The 27714-nt window shown below is 32.9% G+C and overlaps 1 protein-coding gene across 1 annotated transcript in view; it reads left to right on the top strand.

The window, feature by feature from the left end:
* Nucleotides 1-1959: 1959 nt before the first annotated feature.
* Nucleotides 1960-27714, top strand: part of ODF2L (outer dense fiber of sperm tails 2 like) — a 44968-nt gene continuing 19213 nt past the window's right edge. Inside the window, exons 1-11 of the mRNA XM_069478157.1 lie at nt 1960-2003; nt 3364-3456; nt 8844-9006; nt 10568-10700; nt 11726-11854; nt 14268-14330; nt 14468-14539; nt 15117-15233; nt 18566-18751; nt 21904-22013; nt 23308-23443. Coding sequence (XP_069334258.1) covers nt 8894-9006; nt 10568-10700; nt 11726-11854; nt 14268-14330; nt 14468-14539; nt 15117-15233; nt 18566-18751; nt 21904-22013; nt 23308-23443 — 1059 coding nt within the window. The 5' untranslated portion in view covers nt 1960-2003; nt 3364-3456; nt 8844-8893. The remainder of the gene's footprint in view (nt 2004-3363; nt 3457-8843; nt 9007-10567; nt 10701-11725; nt 11855-14267; nt 14331-14467; nt 14540-15116; nt 15234-18565; nt 18752-21903; nt 22014-23307; nt 23444-27714) is intronic.

Here is a 27714-nt window from a genome sequence, read left to right as displayed (position 1 = left end):
CTTGTTGCCATGTTTCCATCCAACATTGCACTGTTGCATTCTACACACAAATGCACCACTCACACTTTAATGTTTTAAATACTTTATATCAGGGATCTGCACACTAATTGTGTGGGTCAAATCTAGCCCACTACAGTACCTATTTTTGTAAATAAAGTTTTACTAGAACACAGTCAAACTCATATGCTTATGCATGGCATCTTTTGTACAACGGCAGAATAACAGAGACCATATGATGTGCAAAAACTAAAATATTTACTAACTGGCCCTTTACCTAAAAAATATGCTGGCCTCTGCTTTAAATTATGCAGAAATCCTTAGTAGATTGTTTCATAGGTGATCTAGAGGGTTGAATGATAGCTTGGGAAATTGATTGAGGTTTTTGGATGAACCGAAATGAATTTTTTCCCATTTAAATAATAATGAAATAAAGGATCCTTCTATCCCAAAATTCACTAACCAACCAGATTTTACGAAAAGATTAGATTTACTTTATGAAAGATGCCATATTTTCGTTTCTTGGATAATTCAGTTAAAACAGTTTGAGAGAAATCTTATGTAATGATTTTTAAGAAATTTGATTCTCAGATTTTGTGAAATTTCCCTTGAATGTCTTAGAAAGGTGGTTACATCTAATACCAATACAATTTAATTAAGCATTTTTCATAGAAGGAGCCTAATTTCCATTAAAAGGAGCACAGTTTCTCTAATTATGACAAGTTAGCAAGGTTAGCTAGAATCCTAGGTTAGCGCTGGAAAGGCCCTTGGACTTGGTCGTTTCCCTTGCTCCAACTCCACTTGTCCCCCTCCTAAGCTTTTTTCTGAGAAAACTGGCCAAGAGAAGTTAGCTGACTTGACAAAGGTCACAGTCCATCAGTGACACAGTATATACTTAAATCTCAACCCCCAGTACTTTTCAGCATTGACATATATGGAACGATTATGTGTTCATTATGAATGGACTCTTAATTCTCATCAACTTTTGCTCAACAATCACAGTACTGGTGGGAAAAAGCATTGCTGGAATCATCAGTGGGAAATATTCTTTAGCAAAACAAATAATTAGGTAGCAGCATGCCATGGTTAAACCGCTCAGTTGATAGCTGCTCTATTTGTGAACTTAATACGTTGGTGTACGATTCTTAACATCAACATTTAGTAGAGCCGTTGAATAAAGTTTTTTTTTTATTTTTCCAAATAAAATCTTGCCTTGCCTGTTCAGCTTATAACCCACACCAGCTGGCTGCAGCGCAGATATGAAAGAATTTGAGACCTTGAAGGCATCTTGGAGGACACCATCCGATTCCCTCATTTAGCAGGAAAAAACCTGAGGCCCACGTAAGGATCACAGGTAAAACAGTAATACCATACATTTAAAACGACGTTTCTTTCAGGTCCCTTTCACTTTTTCAAATCTCCCCTTTAAAACGCAAAAGCAGGCCACTTCAGTCCAAGCGTCAGAAAATTCGGAACTAGTCTTATTTCCCTTCTGGTTGAGTTCAGTTAAGCTTTTCGGTAACTACACACAAGTGTTGATCCTTTTGTAAAACAATCTTTAAAAAAAAAAAAAAGTTTATCTAAGAAACGACGACATAAACCAAGCGCCTCGCCCGGGCCCCGCCCCCCACTCCCGCCAATAGCAACGGGCGCTGCGCGCGCTTGCCCACTTGGCTGCGCGCGCCGACGGGCGGGGCGGCCGTTGCCACAGAAGCCAGTTGCCGGTTGCTACCTCCGCTATAGTTCCGCTCTCACGGTAGCGGGCACTCTTCCACCGTAAGCAGTTCTAGGAATTCGCCTGCTTCCCGCCTCGCGTCCTTTGCCTTACTTCCTAGTCTTGACCCACTGCATTGCTCGCTGCGTCCCGCTTCCTCATAACTGACCCAAGGCTGGAGAGCACAGGTACGTTTCCACTACAGCCTCAGTGGCGCCTCTGGCCCCTTTTATGCCGCAGCGGTGGCGGGATGACGTCACAGCGACGTGCTGACGCTGCGGTGGACGCGTAGGTACGCCTTTTCGGTGGGGGCGGACTCTGTGTGGGAAGCTTGGCTGCCCGGTGGCGTTTACGGCTGGCAGCTATCGCGCGGGGGCGGTGGTGGGCCCCGGAAGTGAAAGTCCTTCACGCCCACTCAGAGCTGGACCTCGGCCCTTTCTGCACCTATCCTCCGCTTCCCCCAGACCCATTCGCTGGCCTGTGAAAAAGCAGTGAGATTACTCGCATCAGGGCAGATCTTAGCGTGAGGTGGGCTTGTTCAGATGAAAGCCCTGACCGGACCGTTCCCTGGTATGGCAACGTTTCTTTAAGAAATAACTGCTCTCTAATCATTCGGCTCGCTTTTAAGTGCCCACCATATTATATACCAGATCGTGGGCAGCTCCGAGGCTCCATAAAAGAAACATATTCCAGGAAGCCTCAGGAAGTAATTTCTTCTCTAGGCTCCTTCTAGATTCCAGCCCATAGGCGAGACCCCTTTATTCCGTGATTGGCTTAGGGTTCTGGAAAGTGCTAGCGGTTGACTTGCATTTAGTCCCAGCTCTGCCACTGGATCAGCAGTATGTTTTTTGTGCAGGTCACTACGTGACTTCAGTTTCCTTATCTGCAAAATGGGGAGAATAACAATCACTTTGGGGTGATTGTAATACAAGATTTAGTAAATGCAGTGCCATATAGGAGGTACTGAATAAAGGTGGTTAGTGAGTGATGCTGTTTCTTTACTGAGAATACTCATAACGAGACCACGTGACTGCTGTTGGAGATAAAGTCAATGTTGAAGACAAAGTTCCCTATCACCTAACTCATAGTAAGGTTTCAAGTGTTTTTGAATGAATGAGGTTCTTGAAGTAGATTTAAGCACCACTTCTTTAGTTACGGTTAAAGGAACAAACCACAGAAAGCCTATTTGCTTTTAAAATTAGTTTGATACTGTTCTAGTTACAGTAAGAATATCATGAACATGTTCATAATTCATTTTTTGCTTCTCATTTTCTTCTGCTAATTTCATAATTGTGTGCTAATCGTATAGTTTTTGTATCGCAAGCACCCAAAGATGAGAAAATGGCTTTGTTTTTATTATTCATTGTTCTTGCTTTATACAATTGAATGAGACTCTGGATTAGTATAGCAATAAGGTTGAAATAATATCAACCCACTGGGCACGATTTTGTCGGACGTCAGTGTTTCCCCCTGGGCTCTGTTTTAGTTCTCAGTCAATTTAGGACTACGTTGATGATGATTTGTAATAATTCTGCAAAGAATAAATAGATATTGAAAGAACTGTTTTGTGCAGTTGGTTCTGTATACAAATAACTCAGCCTGCAAGTAATTTCAGGAATGGTGATTGATTCAGGATGATTCTTTTTTTTAAGATGAAAAATTTTGAAGAGAAGACCTGGTGAGAAAGCAGCCCCAACAGAGTGGATCAAAGGGGCCTTAAATTAAAACAAAACCAAAAAAGACCCGTAAGTGCTTCTACTTCATTCTTTTTAAACCTTACCATAGCTTTGGCTGGCAAAGGATACTCTTAATCGTGTAGAAGAAAAAACCAAGGCCGGGTATGGCTAAAGTTTGTCCACGTCACCGTCACATGGTTAGTAAGGATGGAGAATTGATGTCTTATGAGTCTGGCTCAGTATTCTGTCATTTTAATATGCTGCTTCTGGGTCATCAAGGAATGGTTATCTTATGTTCAGTCTACCTGTATGCTGGGAAGGGAGGAAGAGAGGAAAGGAGGAAATTTTAAAAAGATGTTCTTCAAACCGGTCTAAGTTAATTTTGGTACTTAAATGGATAAGGTATGATTATCTAGAAAATTACATGTGGAGCAATCCATTCAGATTGTCATGGGTAAATATTCGTATATGACCACTTCTTTTTGTGCTGATCTCTTGATTTTCTGGCATTTTAAGTCTGATTCCTTCATTGTTTTTCATGTTTCTATCACCAGTGGAAGCAATTTTTATTTGGCTTCTTCAGAATTTTTTATAAGAAAAGAATGTTGAAATTTCATCTCTCTGGGGCCCTAAGTAACCAGTTTCACTGCTTCCACTTTCCTCGTTTCTATCTGCCTGGTCTATTCTTCAAAATACCACTGGATTAATCTTTTACAAATGCATTTGTGACCTGTCATTCCCCTGCTCAAATTATTTAACGTTCTGTCTTAACCTTTGGAAAAAAAATTCAAGCTCTTGAGCTTGGCATACGATCTGTGTGTCCACCGTCTTCTTACCACCTCCCTTTTGCAGGTCATACCCCTCACGATTCTGTGCGCCTGCCAGTGCTGGACCCTCTACCTGAATGCCTTTTCTCTTCCTTTTCACCTAGGTCAGACTTGTTTTGCAGGACTCAGCTGAGGTCCCATGTCTGCTGGGAGGTGTCCCAGGATTCTGCCATTAGCATTGGCTGTCCTTCTGGATGCTTTTGTGGTACTCCATGAGTTTCCTGTCATAGCCTTTAGCACAATGGATTTTAGTGGTCTAGTCACTCTCTGCCCTCTCCTTAGACTTGCAGTCTGTGCCTTCAAGTAGCTCAACCTTATTCATCCCTCATTTCCTTGTACAGAACAGTTTTCATCTTTTGGCTGAATCTAAATTGAATCTAAATTGAATTTATGAGTGCAATTAAAATGCAACTGAATTAAGACAAGTTTGTGTGTTACTTTTTGCTTTGTAGATTTCTATATATCTATATATTTTAGTATCTCATGGCTTTTAGTTCAAAACTGAATTCCACCAACTCCTTGTAATCTTAGCAAGCTATTTAACCTTTCTAAGACTTAGTTTCCTTATCTATTGCTTTTGGATATTAATAACAACCTTGTCAAACTTTTTGTGAAATAATGTTTCTAAGGTCAGTCAATGTCCTGCTCAATAAATGACAGCAGTTGTCATGATGTTGAAGGAAAGGAAAATGCTTTCTGTTTACCTGATAAAGAGTGCTGATTTTTTTTGGAATTAGACAATATTCTGAACACCTGTGGTCCATTCTGCACCTGGATAATTGGTATCTATATGGGACTTCCTCCATCTCAGAAGTGCCCCAGTGTGAACAGTAAATGATTTGGTCACCCTAAGTTACATTTGAGAACCTAATCTAGGCTCCCCACTGTTACGAAATTTTTGAGGGCAGAGGGTGATGGGTATCATATTTACCCTCACAAGGTTAGTAGTAAGTTTTTTTAAAAACTAAAATATAAGCATTTATGGAACAATTAAATTCTAAACTATGAGATTCTAAAAATACTGTTAGTTTTTTAGAGTTCTTGATGGGATGGAGGAATCAGGGCAAAACTTTGGGAAAGAAGGGAACTTGGGCCTTGAAGTACGTATCCTATATGTTGTACAGACCAGTCACTCTTGCTGTCACCTTTTCTCCCCATATTATCTAATCTGCAACCAATATTTTATTTATATATTTATTTATTATAGTTTTAAAACATAATTTTATTTTTAATTATGGGTACATAATAGTTGTATATCTTTATAGGGTACATGTGATGTTTTGATACAGGCATACAATGTGTATTAATCAAATCAGGGTAATTGAGGTATCCATCACCTCAGGCATTTAATATTTCTTCGTGTTAGGAACATCCCAATTCCACTTTTTTTAGTTATTTTAAAGTATATTGCTGATTTTAGTCACTTTGTTATGCTATCAAATATCATTCATTCTATCTAACTATATTTTTGTACCCATTAACCATCCCCCCTTTATCCCAGCTTCCCTCTCTGCTACCCTTCCCATCCTTTAGTAACCATCATTCTACTGCTCTGTCTCCATGAGATCAATTGTTTTTAATATTTAGCTCCCACATATGAGTGAGAACATGTGACATTTGTCTTTCTGCGCTTGGCTTATTTCACTTAATATAATGTTCTCCAGTTCTCTCCATGTTGTTTCAAATGGTAGTATTTCATTCTTTTTTGTGTGCAGCCTATCTTTTAAATATATCTTTAAATATATCTCTCTATACTCTCTTCATTGGAGAAGGGCATTAGCTAATTAGTTATCTAAGCTAACCTCTCTCTGTCAGAAAATGTTTTTTTCCTATTTTTGTAGCTTTTACTCATAAGGTCTATTTTCCAGCTCTAGTTATTTTTACTTTTTGCCTGTTTCCAAGTTTCCTATACATTTTTCCTTTTCATTATGGAGTCTAAAACGAAACCCTAGTAAACTTTTGACTAGTAGTATCCAGAATAGTGGGAGAAAAAGGCAGCATTCCTACATCTACTTTGTGTTCCTTGTTGAATATTTCGTGGTGAAATTTTCAGGAGAAGCTGTGTTTGAAGCCAGTAGAAGTTAGTTTCCCAAGAATTGGTGTTTGGCAAAACAAATTAAAATCTTCAGGATTCACATCCTTTTCTCTTTTGAAAGATTAATTTTAAATATATATTTATCTGATGCTGGTTTAGTTTACTTTGTCTATAAGGATGCTAAGGAAAGTCATGGATGATGATTTTTCTTTTCTCTGACCACGGCTGATATCATTGTCCCCGAACAGCCATCCCTCAAATGTTTGTTGTTGGCCAAAATGGAACATAGTTTAGTGAATGTAGCTGGATCAGCATAACCCAGGAGCACTCTTGGAAAAAGTTTTAAGTACATGCTTTTTTGGCAGGAGACTGGCAAAGTAGTCTCTACATAGGAAATTTAATTCTTTAAACAGGTCAGAATATCTAAAAATTGCTAATCTTTAAGGATATGATCATTAGACGTGTGCAGAATATGTGACAAGTTGTACAAAAGTACATTTGTCAGTTAGAAGTATATTCTGCTTAACTGAAAACATTTTATTGTAAAATGTCTGCTTTTCTATACAAGAATACATTTGGTCCACTAAAATGCTAGCATTTTTTGTAAAGGTAGGACTTTTTGTGCTAAAGAAAATGATTACGTTTGTGTTCAGCACATATATATTTTATGTTATAGTATTGTCGCAACACAAAAATATTGGAGTACCTTGGAATCTCCTCCGAACAATCGTTAACCTGGAGATGATTGTTGATGATTCCTATGAAAATATCTGAGACTTACACAGTTTTCTGCTTTTGAAGATAACGTTTTAGAAAGTTGAAGTAAAATCTAAAATCTGTTTTTACAATGTGTTAATTTTGTTTACACTTTAAGATAAGACATAGTTACCAATTATAGTTGATGAAGCAGAAGTATTTTGTTTTATGACTTTATCTTGTGAACCGAAGTAAGCACTAATTTGTTAAAATACTGATAAGCTGAATCTTATCTCATAAAATATTTTGTACACATTGAAGATCTCTATCCTCTTACATTATTTTTAAAACTTTTATTCCAAATATAGGAAAGATTTTTTAAATGATCCCCAAAAAGATGATTCAAGGGGTGAATAAAAGAAAAGAAATACTTTTTATTCCTCGTATTCATTAAGGGCTCTCTTGTGTCCTTTCCTTCAATTATTGCTTAGCTTTTACAAGGCCTGTAGGTGCTGAGGATTCAGATATAAATAGGACATTCTTTCTTCACATTCCAGTCTACAGAGAGACAAATATTTAAACAAGTGAATGGATGGCAGATAAATGCCAGTTTTTCTCTGAGTGGGGTAGCTATTGCAACTGAACAAATCCAGAGCATATTCTTCTTAGCTCTTAGGTTTGTTTTTTCATTTGATTTTGTATATCTGTATATTTGTAATTCTTGTAGTCTATTGGTAGCTCAAAATATTGTTATGCCCCAATAATAGATGTTGCATATTTGCAGCATTCAAGTGGATCATTTTAGACTATATGTAGGTTATTTAGCATTTCCCTTTGGACTTCGTTTGCTGGAGTTTGAAAAATGTGAGCATACTTCACTGGCCTGTATCCTAAATATTTGTCTCTGTAGTATATAGAATATTCAGACAAAAATAAGTACATTTTATAGATATTTCAGAAGATTTCTGAATTGCTAATTAGTGTGAGTAATTTTCAACCTGTAATTTCACATCTACCTTAAGTATTAAAAATTCTTGAACATAATATATTTTGTAATATAGGAAATAAAATTAAATCACAAAGAAATATCTGACAAAAATGCAGAAAACTTTATAACCTTTGATTTTATGTAAACATAAAATGAAGTCAGGGAGACACATTACCATATATTATTAGAGTTGTGAAAGCACAACCTTCATGGTGCTAAAGCTCTAACTCATTACTTAAAATGGAGTAGTTTTGAAGAAATTCATAAATATTCATGTTTTTGAAATGACATCTCCAAGTTTCAGTGAAAATAATGAGATCATTTAGTAAAATTTGGAAATAATGTCATCTGTCTATTCATTATCACCAAAGAATATCCTAGATTGAGCTGGGAATAGGAATAAAGGAACTTAATTTTAAAAAGTCTACTTTTAAAAGAATAACATATTTGTAGCCATTGTTGCCAAATACTTTCAAAGGTATGTTGAATTTCTGTGGTTCTAGGCATAAATAACATGTATTTCTTATTGGATGGGCATAATGGAACTAAGGACCATTGTTAACCTATGGTATTTATATTAATTTTCTAGTCTCACTGGATTAAAATATTACTGTAATACTTCAAGAAATAGACCATTAATAAAGATATCTAGACTCGTAATTATGTAGAAAATACCAGGCCTTTTGGAAACAATGTTTGGAAATTGACAGTTATTGAATGGTTGTGTTATGCAATTTTGATACTATTTTGAATTAGTGTAACAGTGAGTAGCAGTTATAATTTTGATTTTATCTTTGAAATGTTATTCTTTTGGACATCCTTAGGATCTTTATCTTATTAAAGGGTAATGATAGAAGAAAAGAATATTGAAATGATAAGTTTAGTAACTAAAATATTTCCTACCTTTCAGCTTATGTGGAGAAGTTGTGGAAGCCACCTATAAATCCATTTACAGAATTTATGGAGAAGCCTCCAAATAATGGAAGTCATTCAGAAGAATTCTTTTCCCATCTTAAATGTAGATCGGAGAAAGAAGATTTACCAGCTTGTGCCAGTGAAAGTCATCTCAGCTGGTATTCTCATCAATATCGGGAAATCTAGTTTTCTGATTTCAGGGTTTCATGTTTTGCATATAATGTAAATTATTTGAAGCAAATACAGCATTCTTTCAAGAATATCTTCTTCAAATCTAGTATTTATTAAAATATATTTGTTTAATCCGATTACAAGTACGCTCCTTTAGCAGAATTTAGCTAGTTTAATTTAGCTAGTTTTTTGGAATCTTAATGAAAGAAATTGAAAATGAAAACCTTAAGAATTTATAAATTAAAGCTTTTTAACTAAGATAAATGAAAATAGAAATAATATGTGATATCAGAAATGTAGTTAATGAGTACTAATTCACTGTCATTTGGTATATTAATTACTATGTAACTAATACTTGTCATTTTTTGCTTCTTTAGAGTAGGGAATACACTTATTATTTATATGACTGAACCCCCCCTACCCAATGGCAATCTTAAAATACCACTACTGGCACTATGGATAGTACAGTCCAGCTACTGGTTTAACTTGTTATAAATGAAAATGATATTTTGTCATATATAGTCATTCTTGACTTTCTACCCATGGTTTTTAATAAGGGACAGGCATCAAATTTATAGCCAGAATCTTCTTAGGCCCATTACTTTAAACCAATGGTACTTAAGAACACAACCTGCTTTTTGACATAGCCTCTAAGATGCCATCAATTGTTAATGAACCATTACATTATTTTTATAAAGAAGGAAAGCTGCCAAGTAAAGAATGGCACAGTGTTTTTGTATCACTTGGAATTTTATTTATAAATATTGAAAATGTGCCAACCAACTTAATTATAGATTTTTTAATTCAAATAACTTGTGATTATATAAAAGTAAAATGTAAGTGAAATAAATTAGTTAAGGTATTTTCAAAATTTGTTTATACACAAAGTCCAACTCTTTTGAACCACTTTTTGACTCAAAGTTGTCACTGCTATTAAGAGTATGATGTTGGTAATATGGTATATCTTAGGAGTATCTTTAAATGAAATGAAGTTTTTTGATTCTGGGCTCTTAATGTTGCTAAACATTCCTACTTTGCCAACTCCCTCAATCCCTCTTTGTAGCTCTTTCTATGAATTTTGGGTATGTGCAAAGAGAGGTCAGGCCTGCTTCTTGGCTGACAAAGATTGTAAGAAGCACTCTGAATTCAGTATGAAAAACTGTGACACAAATGTGTCTTACAATAATAGTAGTATCCAGATAAAACATAATCAAGGCAAGTATAAGTTATGTTTAAAATGATAATGTATTCTAAAGCCAAATGTGAAGGATATTTTAGATATCTAGAGAGCTTTAATTTTTTGTATTCCATTCGTTTAGCTTATTCTTACTGTTTTTCTGAAAAACAGTAAGTATCAAGAAAAGATTTTGGAATAAGTTCTAGAAAGGTAAATCTTTTGAGTTTGGAGGTGGGAAAAGGAAGGGAAGAAAAAAGACATATATATATTCACATAAATTGTTTCATATACCAGAAAGGGGAAATTGAATAATTCACATATACTTTATATGATATATTTAACTTAAATTTTATTTTTCCACTTGTAATTAGCCTGAAGCAGCACATTCTAAATGAAAAGAATGAATTGGAAGCAACACTTAAGGAAGCTGAATTGGCAACCCATTCTGTAGAATTACTTTTGCCATTACTTAAGGATACCATTGAAGAGATTAGTTTTGAAAATGTGAGTATGTGACTTGTGAATATCTAATAAAATGAAAAGCTAGTATCATACTGACAATGCATTAACTGAGGTTTCATGTCTTAAGTAGGTATTCTCACATACAGGTATTTGATACCAAAAATGGAGGTTTATTAGTGTTTTTTATTCCTGTGTCATTAACTTTAATTCTTTTCCTAAAAGATAATCTCAGGCATTTACCGGATAAGAGGCCAAGCTAGAAACTGTTTATCTTCATGCTTGACTTACTTGGAGTTAAATGATAGAATCAGCTTCTGTCAAGAGTGAATTTAAAATTAAAATCTTCTGAGAGATGAAATATATCTATTTTCTATAGTATTAATTGGAATAGAAAACTATTTATAAATTTCAGCATACTAAAGTTTGAGTTAGGGACAAAAACAGATTGCATTCTATAACTTTTATTAGAATAAATGCATGAAATACTTTTAGAATTTAAGCTCTTATTTTGATTTCATTTTATTTTACTGTACTATATAAAAAATTTAATTAGCTATTAAACTTTGCAAAATTTACTATTATACAAAAAAGAATGATTTTGTTACTAGTAAAAATTGTTTGATAATAGTATTATATTTTAGAGTGTTATGCTTAATGCTAGATCTTTTTTTTTTTTTTTTTTGAGACAGAGTCTCACTCTGTTGCCCAGGCTAGAGTGAGTGCTGTGGCGTCAGCCTAGCTCACAGCAACCTCAAACTCCTGAGCTCAAGGGATCCTCCTGTCTCAGCCTCCCGAGTAGCTGGGACTACAGGCATGCACCACCATGCCCGGCTAATTTTTTCTATATATATTTTTAGCTGTCCATATAATTTCTTTCTATTTTTAGTAGAGATGGGGTCTCGCTCTTGCTCAGGCTGGTCTCGCTCTTGCTCAGGCTGGTCTCGAACTCCTGAGCTCAAATGATCCACCCACCTCGGCCTCCCAGAGTGCTAGGATTACAGGCGTGAGCCACCGCGCCCGGCCAATGCTAGATCTTAAAATGTGTATGTACTCTTATATTTTGTCAGGCTACTCTTTCTGCATCCAATTTGAAGAAGATTTCTGAACAGAAGGAAATATTAACAAAAGAATTAGACACTTTTAAACATGTAAAATTGGCTTTAGAACATCTTCTTACAAAGACAGACTACAAACAAGTAAGGCATCAACACTAAGCATTCCTTTAATAGTGATATTTCTCACTTGAAGGATATATTATTTCTCAAACTGTAGAAATTAAAGTATTGGTATATTTGAAATGGAAATAATACTTTGATATGGAACTCATTAAAATTAACCCCTACTTTTAATGTTTCACAAATAGTTCTACATGAAAACAGCATGTTTTTATTTTTATTTTCCTTCTCCAAAGCTTTCATTATTTGTTATACTTCATTTAACCTATGATAATAAAATATACATTTTTAGAGTTTAAGCTCCTATGTACATTATATTTATACATACACACATTTTTTTTTTTTTTTTGGTAACAGCTTTTTTGAGATATAATTCACATACCATACATTTCTCCCCCTTAAAATATAAAATTCTGTGGTTTTTTTAGTGTATTCACAGAGTTGTGCAGCAATTGCCACACTCAATTTAGGGCATTTTCATCACTTCAAAAATAACCCCTATACCTGTTAGCAGTTCACCTCCCATCTCACCCACTCCTCCTAAAAGGAGCCGTAGGCAACCATTATCTACGTTCTGTCTCTATGGTGGATATCTCATATAAATGAAATCATATGACATGTGATTGTACGTGACTGCCTTCTTTCACTCAGGATAATGCCTTCAGACATGTTGTAGGATGTCAGTACTTCATTCCTCTTTATTGCTGAATAATACTCCATTGTATGAGTACACCACTTTAATTCATTCATCAGTTGATGGATATTTGGGTTGTTTCCACTTTTTGGCTGCTGTGAATAATGCTGCTGTGAACATTCATTTACAAAGTTGTGGTGCAGGTACATGTTTTCATTTCTCCTGGATATATACCCAGGAGTGGAATTGCTTGACATACATGTATCTTTTGTACATACACATAAATATATATAATTTCCCTTTGATCTAGGACAGGGTTTCCTTTTGATTTAGGACAGTACTTCACCACTTTTTTTCTTGCCTCTATACTGCTCACATGCATAATACAATTTCAGCCCATCTCATCAAGTGTAGGGAGAGTGGGAACAAGATGAGAGGATGTCACCTCATTATTGGGAAAAACTGACTTAAGCCTAACTTTATAGACACATGGTCAGGCATGATATAATTGTAAGTTAAAAATATTTAAAAGGATAAATTAGTAGTATTTTTGTTCTCTACTACTGTTTCTCATTTGTAGGATAAAGAAATTATATAAGATCAAGATTTTTAACCTGATATAATCTGTTAAATCTTAACTAGGGTCTGTGAATCCCCTGAAACTTTATGTAAAATATTGTGTGCATTGACTGGTGACAAGACCTCTACATCAATAATTTTTATTTCTTTGTGTTTATTAACTTCTTTTGAGTCTTAGGACAAATATAGTTGAAGAAATTAACTTCTGTGATAGGCTGAAAAATCTTGAGCTAATGACAAAAATCAACTAAATTCTTCTGAATCCCTTTTGGCTTTTTCCTATGATGACATTTTCTCAGAATTGTAAAAATCATCAATATTAGGTAACAGTTTTGGTAATAAGTTACATGCTCATTATAGAAAAATCAGATAAGCAAAGAAATATTAATAATTTTCCTGATCTCAGTACTCAGTGAAAAGTCACTGTCAAGTGTTAATTTTGTGTTGTATATCTTTTTCAGTCTTGTGTTCCATTACTGTGTATGTGTCATGTGTGTGTGGTTTTAGAAAAATGGGATCATACTATTCTCATTGTTTTGTAACTTGACTTTTATACTTCCAGACATATCATCAGTATTTTCTCATATATTAAATTTTTATTTCATAGGAAGGAATCGTAACTTGAGCTTGGTAGACCCTTAAAGAGTCCAGGGATGGGCTTCATGAAGTCTATGAGCCCTCTGAAATTGTGTGTCTAGGTCTGCATTACATGGACATGCATATGTGCTTTTGGGTGAAAGGAATTTGTAGCTTTTCACATTCTGATGCAGGAGTATGACCCTTAAAAATGAATAAACATTATTCTATGGTCTCATTTAAAATGACTACATAGAATTCTGTTATTGATTTGCTGTAATTATTTAAGAAATTTCTTATTGCTAGAATTTAGGTTTATAATTCTTGCCTATTTATAAACAGCAATGTGTTGAGTTTCTTTTGTATACAGGATTTTTGCAATTTTTATATATTATTAGCCCATACTTTCTGAGGCATTCTTTTGAGATTAATTTAGTAAATTAACTAATTTCATAAATTTTGGACAAAAAATGATTTGGAACACTTAGGCAAAAATCTTTTCAATGGTTAACTCTTTTAAAAATCAGAAGTATGCATAGTAGTTGTCCATATTGATTTCTTGAGTGGTGTTTATTCCACCTTCTACATTTTTATGTAGAGAAATATAGTTGGTGTACACTGATTTATAATATCTTTTTTTCACAGACAGGAGACAATTTACCTAGCATGTTGTTAAAGAAGTTAACTGACGATGAAAATGAAAATACTGTAAGTCTTTTCACACTTTATATCCATTCGTTCTGCCATTTTTTGTTTACTTGTATGCTGCATCGTTTTAAAAAATTAACCAATATTAATCAAGTTGTAAAATTTCTAATTCTTACATTATATTGTATTAGGTGAAGAATCTTAAGAAGAGGGTACTTGAGAAGGAGACCTATATCCAAGAACTTTCTTGTTTGTTTCAGAAGGAAAAGGTAAGCAAATTTTGATCTTTTGAGCTTAATTTGTTATATTTTCTTAATTTTGACTGCTTCTTCTCTTTCTTCCCATCCTGGCCCCAAGTCCTCAGAATTAAACACAGAAAGATTTTTAAAAATTCTAGATTATTTGGGTATTTTGCAAGTTTTATGTATCAAATATAATATCTTAATTTTATTAAGTTTTTTTTTTAGTTTTATGTTGTTTCATGTAGAATACTTGGTATAAATCACTCTAAATTAGGAACACTTATGAATTTGTATTGTATTTCAATTTGGGGACAGATTAAGGAATTTTGGTATTTGTAGGAGCATTGTGTACACACCCATAATTTTACTTAGGAGGATAGATGGGAATTTTTAAAAAGAGATAATTATCAGGAGCCATTAAATGAAAGGGTGGGAGGAGAAAACTTTCCCATAGTTTTACATGAAAAGCATCTGTATTGGAGGGGCAGTTTATGTAAAGCAGTGCTTTGCTGTTTATCAGCATTTTAGATTGTCTAAATTGGGGTAAAATTAAAATTATTGAGGAGATACAGCAAATAACACATTTTTTTGCTCTTTGTTACAGGCAAATGCTTTGAAAGCAAACCGTTTTTCTCAATCAGTAAAAGTAGTACATGAACGACTACAGCTCCAAATTCATAAAAAGGAAGCAGAGAATGATAAATTAAAAGAATACATAAAGGTTATAAGTATTTATCCATTTTTATAGTTTAAATGATAAAATTAACGAAAAGCTATAAGGCCATTCCTTAATTCTGGAATTTGGTGATTTTAAAGTAATTCATTTTAAGTGTTGCCATGGGAAATACATATTTAAAGGTAAATCTTTTGGCCCACCTAAAATTGGGATTTGAACCCAATTTTATATTGGTACCAAAATCTCTTTTTAGTACCAATCTAGGAAGGATTTATAGTGATTGAGTAACTTTAAAAACCTTTCTCATTATGTAATTAACTTAATGTTTATTGTGGAAAATTTATAAAATATGGAAAATATAAAGGGGAAAATAAAAATAGCTTAAAAACACCAAAACCATTGTTAACATTTTGATGTATATTATTCAGTCTCTTTTCTACATTATACATATATACATATTCTCACACGTTTAATAAACAGTCAATAAATGTTTTTCTTTGTTACTAATCATAATTTAAAATCAGTTAACCTAGATTTAATGTTCAGAAAATTGAGTAATCCCCATGTTCTACAACTTTGTATCTGTCTAATTAAGGGACATTTTTGGTTTAATTATTCTTTTGGAGTCAAAGTCACTTTGAGATAAGGTGAGGTTGCTATCGAATAACGCTAGCTAACTGGATCTACTGTCATTTATTTTTGCCTAAGGAAAAGAAGCAGTGTTCCCACCTTCAGAGAAGTGTACACAGACTCAAACCCCGTTGAGTGTGAGGACTTCTGAGTTAGATTTCTGTTTGCTTTTGCTCTCCTGAATTATAGTAGATACTTGCAACTTGTAGCATGTTTCAAAACTGCACTGTGGGTTTTTTTTTCCTTCAGTGACAAAAAGCTTTTGCCCATCAAGCGGACATTAGCAGGTTTATGGAGGATGTAAATTTTGTCCTTTGTTCCTCCTTCATGTTCTTTTAAGTGTTTTCCAATGTGTAGATTCCTTGTCATTCATATCCTAGGGCACTGCAGATGGACTGGATTTGGTATTGCAGTGCTACGTCATAGTAAATACAAGAGAATGCATACGATTTAACACATCTGATAGGTGATTTAACACATTAGATGATCATCTACCACAATTTATCTTACACAGTTTTTAATTATGTCCTCAAATAACAGTGGGGAAAGTTTTTGAAAATATGTTCTTCCATTTAAAAACAGTATCAAATAGTTTTTTAAACGTAAATTGATTTTTTATATCTATGATAATCTGGAAAAAGAACATAAGGCTAAAACTAAGATTTTACTATGAAATTCTTCTGTTTAATACTTTTGGGTTCAAATTCCTTTTCAAAAATGCTGGTGTTAAATAATTAAAAGAAGCTGCCTCACGTTACTGATTTTCCTACATTTCCTCTCACACACTTTTGGATTTTAAGGGATTAAATAATTGTGGGTCAGAATTTAGTTCTTTGACTTAGATTTGACAAGTTTTGTTTTGGTTTGGTTTTTTTAGTGTACAAACACAATGAACTGAATTTGGCAAATTTTTTACTGTTGTTGAGCCAGTTCATTATATTGGATCTTTAAAAAATTTACATTGTAATCCTCTGAGAACTATCTTAAAGCTACTTTGAACCAATTTTTATTTCTAGATCTTTGTAGCAATTAGAATTACAACATTTTCATACTTTTAGAAGAGACAGAATAATTATCTGTATAATATGCAACATGTATATAGTTCTTTGGAAATAGGAAACGCAAATTACCAACTTTATGTGTCTATACTTTTAGCAAATGATTGAGGGGTTTTTTATTTTGAAACTGTAAAAATAATTTGATAGTTTCAGTATACTACCTGATAGTGCTTAAACATGGAATTTGATAAATCTAGTGAGAAAGTCTTGCCTGGACCATACTGGAAAAAAATTTACCTCACCTTTCATGTTTTAAAAGGTTTTTACTTAAGTGTAGCAGATTATCATGGTGCAATGATGACACCTTGTGGATAGTTTGAAGAATGACAGTGGTATTTCCTGTGGGGTGTTCCTCTCTCCTATCTAGACTTACTGTGTATTGCTCTTTGTTTTTCAGCAGCTATTTATTACATTTCATAGGACTTTTTTTTTAGTTTAAGATATATATTTAAAGAGAATTTAAGAATGTATTGCTTCTTAGTTTATTTAGTCACTCTTCAAAGAGTTCAAGTCTAAATCTTAAGATGTACTTCTTAATTTCAATTTTAGTGGAAGAAGCAGTTTTTGTTGATCTTGGGCTTTAAAAGCCCCAGATTTTACTGTGACTCCTTTGGAAAAAATTTTTTAAATTAAAATGGCTATCTAAGGAATGGAAGACCAAACTACATTCTGTAATAATTTCACATTCTTCTCAGTATTACAGAGCTTTCAAAATGTAAAGGCATTAAAATCTTGTCTTTAAATTCTTAGCTCCTCATTACTCAAATACTTTAAATACAATGTTTTAAAATAATTTGAAATAAAAATATGAGAGTTAATCACATCCCTCATTCACCCAGCCTAATGTTCTTTCTCTCTTTATATTCCCAAGATATGTATCAAGGAGATGGTCATGCTAATTAATTAATACCATCACATGCAATGGATAGAAGCCTGTTCTCAAACATCTTTTTACCCTTCTTAATCTTGTGAATCTGATAGTCATTAATTTATCTAAATCCGTGTTTGGTCTTAGAATAGTGACTTTCACAAATTTACTACTCACTGGGTAAATCAGTACTTTTACTGTCTTTAATGTAACCTTTTCTAGTGTCAGGGCATGCCCCCTAATGCTAGTAAATTAAAATTTGGTAAATTATGTTTATCTCATCTATAGCCTTCATGATCTGTAGATTTTAATCATTTCTTTTTTAAGGCTTGTCTTTCAAACTAAAGAGTCTTAATATATTTGGGGAGCTAGCAATTCCTTTGAGCTTTGGTACCTGTTATTAAATATTTACATTGTTTCTAGCTTGATTATGTTTTTTTAACTAGTTTTTTTTTTTAGCTAGTACTATGTATAATGTACCAGATGTGCACTAAATCTAGTTAATCTGTGAACTAATTCTAATATTCTAGTTAATCACAGAAGTTTTAAGGAATTGGTGTTTGTACCATAATCACCAGTTTTAATACCTTTAGTAATGGTAGCATTAGTTTGATGTAAACTTATATGTTTTAAATTTGCATTCTTTAACTGGTTACAAAGCAGCATTGGTGAAGTCACCTTTCTTTACTGTTTTGCTTTTTATTCATCTTATGATTAATCATTTTGGTAAAATCTGTGTGGAAGATTATGTACATATTTTTACAATGTTTGCATAGACATTGGAGTTCTGAAGTAATTTAATTGGTGCTAATATTTTTTAGAGCTTAGAATCCAAGATAGCCAAATGGAACTTGCAATTGCGAATGAATAAGCATGAGGCTGTAGCAATGAAGGAAGCAAGTAGGCAAAAGGCTATCGCTCTAAAAAAGGCATCTAAAATTTACAAACAAAGGCTTGAACATTTTACAGGAGATATTGAAAACTTTACTTCCCAAATTAGAGATCAGGTAAGTATATACATTCTTTTTTTTAGAGATACATTTTGTGTACTTAGTTTATGTATCGTTAATGTCATAATGCTTAATATAGTAATTTTATTCTTTTAATGCTATTGATACTAGAAAAACTTTACTTATACTTTTTGCTTTAATCTTTTATTATGAAATGTTACATAAAGTGTCAAATTTGCATGTTGAATTATGTCATTGTTTTCTTGGGAATTGTACTTAAAGGAAATGTTAAGTGTGTTCTCTCTACCCGCACCCCTGCCCCCATATAAAGCTTCTATGGCCAACTAACTAAGAATAACACTTCATATGTATTTCCCCTCGAAAATTTATAGTGCACATTAGCATGTTAAAGGCCCTGAGAAGGCTTTCAGCAAAACACTATTAATGAAGGGTATTGAACTCAGAGTTTCCTACACTTATTTAACCACAGAACTCTTTTTTGTACACAAAGCTACTCCTGGAACTTGTTCTGAGGAACACCAATTTGGGAAATGCTGATTTATGTTGTTAGACCATATGACTTTATCAGTAATTACTTTAATCTCTGTAATGCATTTAAAACCATATGCTGCATAAACACACCATGTGAAAGTTATCTTTGGATATAGTACAAAGTTGAAAAATGGATTTAATGTTCTGTTGTTTTTGACAAATTGTTACATTTATTCAATTATAAATTAATAATTTTTTTGATGTCTCACGAGTATCCCACCTCTTAAGACTTATATGAAGGCTTATAGAGTTATTAGAGACTTTTAGAAATGGAAACACTTGTATAAAACCTGTGCAAACAAAACAATATTTTATAAGCTCAAGTGCTAACATTCTAAGGTTCTGATATTTAATTTACATTCAGAAGAATTTAACTAGATCAAAACATTGAAGATTAGGTTCAAAGTCTAGAAGATTATAGATCTGGTTGAATGCCTGAAAATATTTTTAGGTGGTAAAACTAATTGAGTCATTAACATTCTTGGGGTTTTCCTATTTAAATAGTATCACCCACACCCCAGATCATAGTATAGAAAAGCTTCTCTTCTTGTTAGCCTTGTGATTTTGGGTAAGGAACTTAACCGAAGCTTCAATTTCCTTATCTGTAAAATAAGGGATAGTAATATTCTGTATCTCATATGATTGTATGGAGGGATAAATAAGAAAATACATGGTAAGTACAGTGCCTCACTACATTTTTGCACTGTCCTCCTTTCTATTCCTCTAATGCATGGAGTTTGTTCGTTTTGTTTGTTTGCTGCCACCTCTGGCTTTAATGTTCTTCCCTGGCTCACAATAGCTGGTTCTTTTTTTAATTATTTAGGTGTCTTTTCAATTGACATCTCTTTAGAGGGGCCTTTCTTAATCACTCCTTTTTAAGTAGTCTTATAACAATCATATTAAAGTCTTAAATTCTTTTCATAGCATTTATTGTAATTTGAAGCTATCTTTTTTAGTTTGCTTATTTTTTTTTTTTTTTAATTGTTTCCTTCTACTTGAATATCAAGTCCCAGGAGGCAGGAGCTTGCTTATCCCATTCACCTGAGGGTACCATAATTTAAAAAAATATCTCAAGTTCAAGATATGAACAGTTTAGCAGCAGGAACTAAATAATAGTTTGATAAAATATCGTCTCATATCTGCACAATGCCTGAAATTTACCAAGTACTACGCAGAGATAAGGAAAATGAGGCTTTGAAAGGGTCTTTGGTAATTAGAAGGTCACTAGTTACTAGTTCAGGTACAATTCAGTGCAGTGGAAGGGAAGATGAAGGGGGCTTTTGCTTTATATCTGCATGTTTCTAAGGGCAGATAAAAGAGGAAATTGGGATTTTGAAAGTGCTAGGGACAACTGATTCTGACATTTATATCCTAGGGGCCAGGATGTTAAATGCCTTATTATTCTCCACACTGAAGAATTATCCCATTTCCTGTGAAAATTGGATAGATCCTAATTTTGCTTCTGATAGCTTAGATGTGCCAGTTCTTTAAAGCAGAGAGAAAAAGTAGGTCACCCTCAAAAAGTCTCCTTTAGGGAGGTGATTTAATCATTGACTAGTTTCTACATCTAGGATATCATACTAATTAAGTAATTAATAATTTCATCTCTAATGTATAAATTTCTTTTTTATTGGTAAAATTTATAAATATCTTTGTATATAATATAAATTCACATTTCATAATATGTATTATGTCCAACTCATCCTTCATAATTTATATTAAAATTCATTTTATATAAAATGAAAACAGAATCCCATTATTTGTTCAGTGTATCAAAAATATTACTGTGAAAAAAATTTTAAAAGTGTCCTGCACATAGTAGATATTTAATAAATACTTGTTCAGTGACGGGATGAATGACAGAAGGAAAGAAGGAAGTACCCAATAACTGTTAAATGTTATCATTACTGTTCCAGGCATTTTGATTTGTAATTACTGGCACTGCTGCATTCCAGTGAGTTTGTTTTTCTGTAGGACATAGACAGGGACACAGTGTCTACAGCTCTTTAGGTAGATCTATGGAGAGTCATTTGAGTTATATATTGAGTGTCTGCTGTGCTCCAGAAACTGTTCAAGGCCCTAAAAATACAGCTACGAACAAAACAGGCAAAAATCCATACCTCATGGAGCTCATATTTAAAATGAATGAGTCACTACTACTACTTTTATCTGTTTGCTGACAGTAGCAGTGTTTGAAGGCTGACGGGGTGACCTCTACAAAACAGAGCTTGGCATCATAACAAAGAAAAATAAGGCTGCATTACTAAATTTTACGGAGTTGTGGAATTGGGGGCAGTTTCTATGTATACCATAGAGGGCTTCTTTATCCTTTGATGCTTATGTGGTTGTTATCATCTTCTGTATATAGAATGCAAAATTAAAAACTCAGTGAAAAGGAAAATTATCTTCATTAATTATGAAATGTTAAGTTGGAACTTCCACTGTGTGCATATAAAATAATAGCAATATAGGTATTTCATTAAAGTTTACTTTAAAATTTTCCTGTATTCAAAGTTGTACACTGAAATTTTCTGTATTAAAAGTTCCATACTTTTTTAGGAGAATGTTTCCTTGTTTATAATGTATTTGTGTTTGGGGATCTGAGCAAAACAAAAATGTCTTAAAATTATAAGATGAGTATTTTATGTATTTTTTAGGAAGCCAAATTGTCTGAAACAATTTCAGCTTCCAATGCCTGGAAAAGTCGTTATGAGGAAATTGTAATAGAAAAAACTGAATTGGAAGTTCAGATCGAAACAATGAAAAAGTAAGAAAAAAATTTAGGTTCTTTTTATTATTTAATAAGATGTGTTTTTAGGTTTTTTTCCTCTTTGAGTGTTTTTTATTTTGATTCTTTTGGATTATATGTGGTAAAGGGGCTATTTATATGATTTGATATTTTTGCTGTTCATAATTCTATAAATTTTTCTTACTCTAAAATTAAACAATAAAAATGATTGCTCATTAAAAATGCATTGGTTTCACATTTTGAACTTGTAGGTATTTGGTATTTGAGTATGTGTCATCTATTATTTTTAGTAAATGTTAATGCTACCTTTGTCTTAAATGGAAGTGATATTTCTCTTTTAAACAAGAATGTGTAAGATAGAATATTTAACAAAGTTTATACTAGAATACAGAAATGATTTGAAAATCCTAAAGGTTATTGTTCCATAATTAAATCGACTTAAATGCATAACAAAGAAGATCAATAGTAAATATACTTACATTTTATGCTTTGAAGTGTATTACTGATGACCGAACAATAATGAACCCTGAATATTTGATTTTTTTTTTTTTTTTTTTTTTTTTTTTTTTTTTTTTTTTTTTTTTTTTGAGACAGAGTCTCACTCTGTTGCCCGGGCTAGAGTGAGTGCCGTGGCGTCAGCCTAGCTCACAGCAACCTCAAACTCCTGGGCTTAAGCGATCCTACTGCCTCAGCCTCCCGAGTAGCTGGGACTACAGGCATGCGCCACCAAGCCCGGCTAATTTTTTGTATATATATATTTTAGTAGTCCATATAATTTCTTTCTATTTTTAGTAGAGACGGGGTCTCACTCTTGCTCAGGCTGGTCTTGAACTCCTGATCTCGAGCGATCCACCCACCTCGGCCTCCCAGAGTGCTAGGATTACAGGCGTGAGCCACCGTGCCCGGCCTGAATATTTGATTTTAAATGTTTTCTTTTTTGTATATTCTCTTCAGTCTTATCATTGAAAACTACTGCATATAATTTGCTTTAAAGGTTAGTTGTTACCGCCTCAGTTGATCCCTTTTCTTTAACCTTGTCCCTAAAATTATGTGTATGTGTGTGCGTGTGTATGAATGAGAAAGACATGCGTACCTTTAGACATTTTATTGAATAGCAAAGAGCGTGTTGTATAATTTTTTTGTTGATATTATTATTTCTAATCAAGTTTTCTCTGGTGGTAACCTTATAGATTACTTCTTCCTATTTCCCTTGTTCTTTAAGTTGTATTTACTTTTTGTATGTTCCCTATTTGAAACACCTACCAAAATGATTTCAAAAACACACTTAAAATGTATCATTCATTTTATAAAGGCAAATCACTAATCTTTTGGAAGACCTGAAGAAAGTGGAAGACCTTGGAAAAACTTCATGTGAAGAAATTCGTAGAAAACTTCACTCAATTGAATATGAAAATGAAACTTTAAATTTTGAGAATACGAAATTAAAGGTACTATATATGTGTGTTTGTGCAGGTGTGTATTGTGTAATGACAACTTAATCTATTTAGAAGTAGCTTGAAAAAAACTATATGTTTAGAATAGTGCTCTTGTATCATTTTATCCTTTTTGCTTCTCAGGATATTATGTTTTCAACTCTACAAATAAGATTTATGAAGTTGACTGTCTCTTTGCCTCAACTAAAAAAAAAATGATTTACTCTCCAATTTTAGCAGTTAAGTGAATATTCCAAAATTACATTAACTTTAATGCATAAGATTATTTCTAGGTGTCATGGTTACGATAGGATATATAACCTCAGGCTTGGTCTGTTTGAAACCAGAAAGTATGTTCTTGGCTGCTTCATAACCAGAAAGAATTTTCCAACTTAGTCAAATCCAAGGAGTGATTGGTTTGCATGTGTACCAAAGAAGAGGTAGGAAAGAAGCTTTTATACTTTCTGAGAAAAAAGATATTTGAGTTCTCAATCAACCAGAGATACATGTAACCCAATGAGACTTCTCTGAAGATGATGGGATCGTTTTCAGTTCCATAATACTACTTTTGGAGGATGGAAAATGGAAGACAGAAAAAAATCTTTTTAAACCATGAAATAAAGTTTGTGTGTACAAAATAAATAACAATATATTAGTAGCATAATATCAGTAGCATAGAGTATATTTTAGAGAAACTTGTAAAATAAGCATCTAACATTGTTTTGCTGGTTTATAACAGTTCAGTTTTATCATTGTATTTAGAATTAGCTAAAAGACGTACATTTATTCTACATATTAAGATGTTTTTATTGTAGCTAATTTGCATGGTACTTGAGAGAAAATATCTTTAATGTTAAAAGAGAAATTCTAAGACTGTGATTTTTTTTTTTACTTTAAGGTTTTTTTTTGCATTGGAAATGTACTTTGTTTCTTTTTCTTAGAAAAAATTATTATAAATTACTGACTGTTTAGAATTATGTAGACTTTATGTAAAAATTGTCATGGACTGTTTTTTAAATAAATTTATGAGAAAGAATAATATGAAATTTAAAAAATTACCATCAAAGAAAATCATTTTAATAAAATGATGGCATTTCAAGCTTTAAGGTACTAAACTGTTATTTAAAAAGATTATTTTCCAGAAGGAAATTGGAGATACATCCAAATCTCGTTTGCCCTTTCTAAACCCTTCTTTCTCTATATCTCTAAAATGTCATGTACTGTAAAGAGAATTTCATTCACTGTAGATTGGCATATATTCCCAGGGGCCAATTTATTTTCTAGGTACTGATCTGTCTTTGTGGGAAAGACATAGTGTTATGTAGTATAGTGTACAGTAATTAAAGCTTGTTTCCTATATAAAACAGAAAGGCAACAGATTGCCCAAACCAGAAAGATTTTCTTCCTCTGTTGGTTTATAAAGTTGGTAAGTTTTCTCATCTTGGTGTTCAGTTTTAGTTTCCTTTAGATCACTGAGTGAGGCACGGACTGATAAATCTGAAGTCTGTTTTTGTTCTAAATGTGAACACTCCATTAGTTTGAAGTGGAGGACTTGCAATTGACAGTCCTATTGCCAGCGGTCATTTAGGAATGAGTGGAGGAAATGGCAGGAATCTAAGTGATATATATGGCAAGAAGGAGCAGGGTGTTTCTTTTCTCACCTTTAACTTATTTATTAATAGTAATATAATAATTTTGGCTACTTCTTGTCAGGAAAGATTTTAAAAATCAAAATTACAGTTTGTCTTAATAGTTGCCATTTTTAGCAGTGACATTCAGAATTAGAATTTTTTCCTTCAAGAAATTTTGTAAGTCCTTTGTAGTCCTTCATACAATATGAACTTATAGTGTTTTCATTTCTTTTTTTTTAATTTCAATAGATTTATGGGATACAAGTGTTTTTTGTTACATGGATGAATTGTATAATGCTGAAGTCAGAGCTTTTAGTTTACCCATCACCAGAATAGTGTACATTGTACCCAGTAGGTAATTTTTGATTTCTACCCCCAGGAACCCCCCTTCTTTCTTTCCAATGTCCATTATACCACTTTATGACCATATATACCCATTGTTTAGCTCCCACTTATAAGCAAGAACGTATGGTATTTGTTTTTCCATTCCTGAATTACTTCATTTAGGATAATGGTTGATTCCATATCTTTGTGTTTGTGAATTGTGCTGTGATAACCATTCGGGTACAGGTGTCTTTTTGATATAATGACTTCTTTTCCTTTGGGTGGATACCCAGTAGTGGTATTGCTGGATCAAATGATAAGTCTACTGTTAGTTCTTTCAGGAATCTCCATACTGTTTCCCATTGAGGTTGTACTAATTTACCCACCAACAGCATATAAGCATTCCCTTTCCACTGCATTCGTGTCAACATCTATTGTTTTTTGACTTATGATTAATGGCCATTCTGACAGGGGCAAGGTGGTATCTCATTGTGATTTTAATTTGTATTTATCTGATGACCAGTGATGCTGAGCATTTTTTCATGTTTATTGTCCTTTTGTCTATCTTCTTTTGAAAAAAATTTGTTCATGTCTTTTGTCCACTGTTTGATGGGGTTTTTTTTTTTTTTGATGATTTGTTTGAATTCTTTATAGATTCTGGATGTATAGTTTATGAATATTTTATCCCATTCTGTAGGTTGTCTATTTACCTTATTGATTATTACCTTTGCTATACAGGAACTTTTTAGTTTAATTAAGTCTCATTTATTTATTTTTGTTGTTGCTATATTTGCTTTAGGGGTCTTAGTCAGAAATTCTTTGCCTAGGCCAATGTCCAGAAGAGTTTTTCCTACAGTTTTTCCAGAATTTTTGTGGTTTCATGCCTTACATTTAAGTTTTTAATCCATATTGCATTAATTTTTATAAATGGTGAGTGATAGGAATGTAGTTTCATTCTTCTGCATGTGGCTATCCAATTTTCCCAGCACCATTTATTGAATAGAGTGTGTCCTTTCCTCAGTGTATGTTTTTATCTGCTTTGTTGAAAATCAATTATAGCTATATGGTTTTATTTCTGGGTTCTCTACTCTGTTCCATTAATCTATGTGTCTACCTTTATACCAGTACCATGCTGTTTTAGTTATTAATACTGTAGCCTTGTAGTATAATTTGAAGACTGGTAATGTGATGCCTCCAGATTTGTTCTTTTTGTTTAGGATTGCTTTGGCTGTTGTGGCTTTTTTTTTTTTTAATTCCATATGAAATTTAATATTGTTTTTTCTAATTCTGTGAAAAATGGCCTTGGTATTTTGATGGGATTTGCATTAAATCTGTAAGTCACTTTGGGTAGTATGGACATTTTAACAATATTGATTCTTCCAATCCATGACCAGGGGATGTTTTTCCATTTGTTTATGTCATCTGTGATGTCTTGCATTAGTGGTTTGTAGTTTTCCTTGTAGAGATCTTTTACCTTCTTGGTTAAGTATATTCCTAGGTATTCTATTTTCTTTGTAGCTATTGTAAATAGTATTGAATTCTTGATTTGACTCTTACTTTGACTATTATTTGTGTTTTCTTAATTGAAAAAATTCCATTCAGTGAGCATAGTTTCTCCAACTTCTGACTGTCCTTTAATCAGTATTACCTTTGGAAGGAAGAATATATACCCATTACAATAAACTTGGAAACTATAGAAATATAGAAAAAATAACTCTTGATCCCATTTTAGACTCTTTAGAGATAAGCATATTTTGTAACATTCCTTTTTTGCATAATTGGTATTAAAATAATATCTTGCTTTGTTCACTTTAAAATAGAAAAATATATTAGTTTGTATAATATATAATACAAACTTCATGTGCATTCTCTTTAATTACTTTGTAATAGGTATTCCATATATAAGTGTTATATAATTGACTTAATTATTCCTTCTTTGTTAGATATTCAGATTATTTCCAGTTTTTTAACATTTACAAGTAATGTTCTGATGAACTTTTCTTTTTGTTGTATTGTCTTTAGCTTAGATTCCGATATAGAATTAGAGAAAAATATGAACACTTTTAAAGTTCTTGATATGCTTTGCCACATTTCTTTTCAAAAGCATTTTATTACCCATACTGTCATTAGCTCTACATTTTGTCAGCATTGGAAATGAAATTTGTTTGTCATTTAGTGTTTGTTAATTTGACAGGTAAAAATAGTATCTGTGTCTTAATTTGCAACTCTTTGAGGAGCTAGTTTTAAAACTAAACAATTTCTATTTTTGATCCTTCTGATGGTTATCTACATATCTCTAAATCATATACTTATACCACTGTTTCTTGATTT

Source organism: Eulemur rufifrons, chromosome 8, assembly GCF_041146395.1.
Source record: "Eulemur rufifrons isolate Redbay chromosome 8, OSU_ERuf_1, whole genome shotgun sequence".
NCBI lineage: Eukaryota > Metazoa > Chordata > Mammalia > Primates > Lemuridae > Eulemur > Eulemur rufifrons.
The sequence above is the reverse complement of the archived record's forward strand: the minus strand, read 5'-3'. Positions and strand labels throughout refer to the sequence as shown.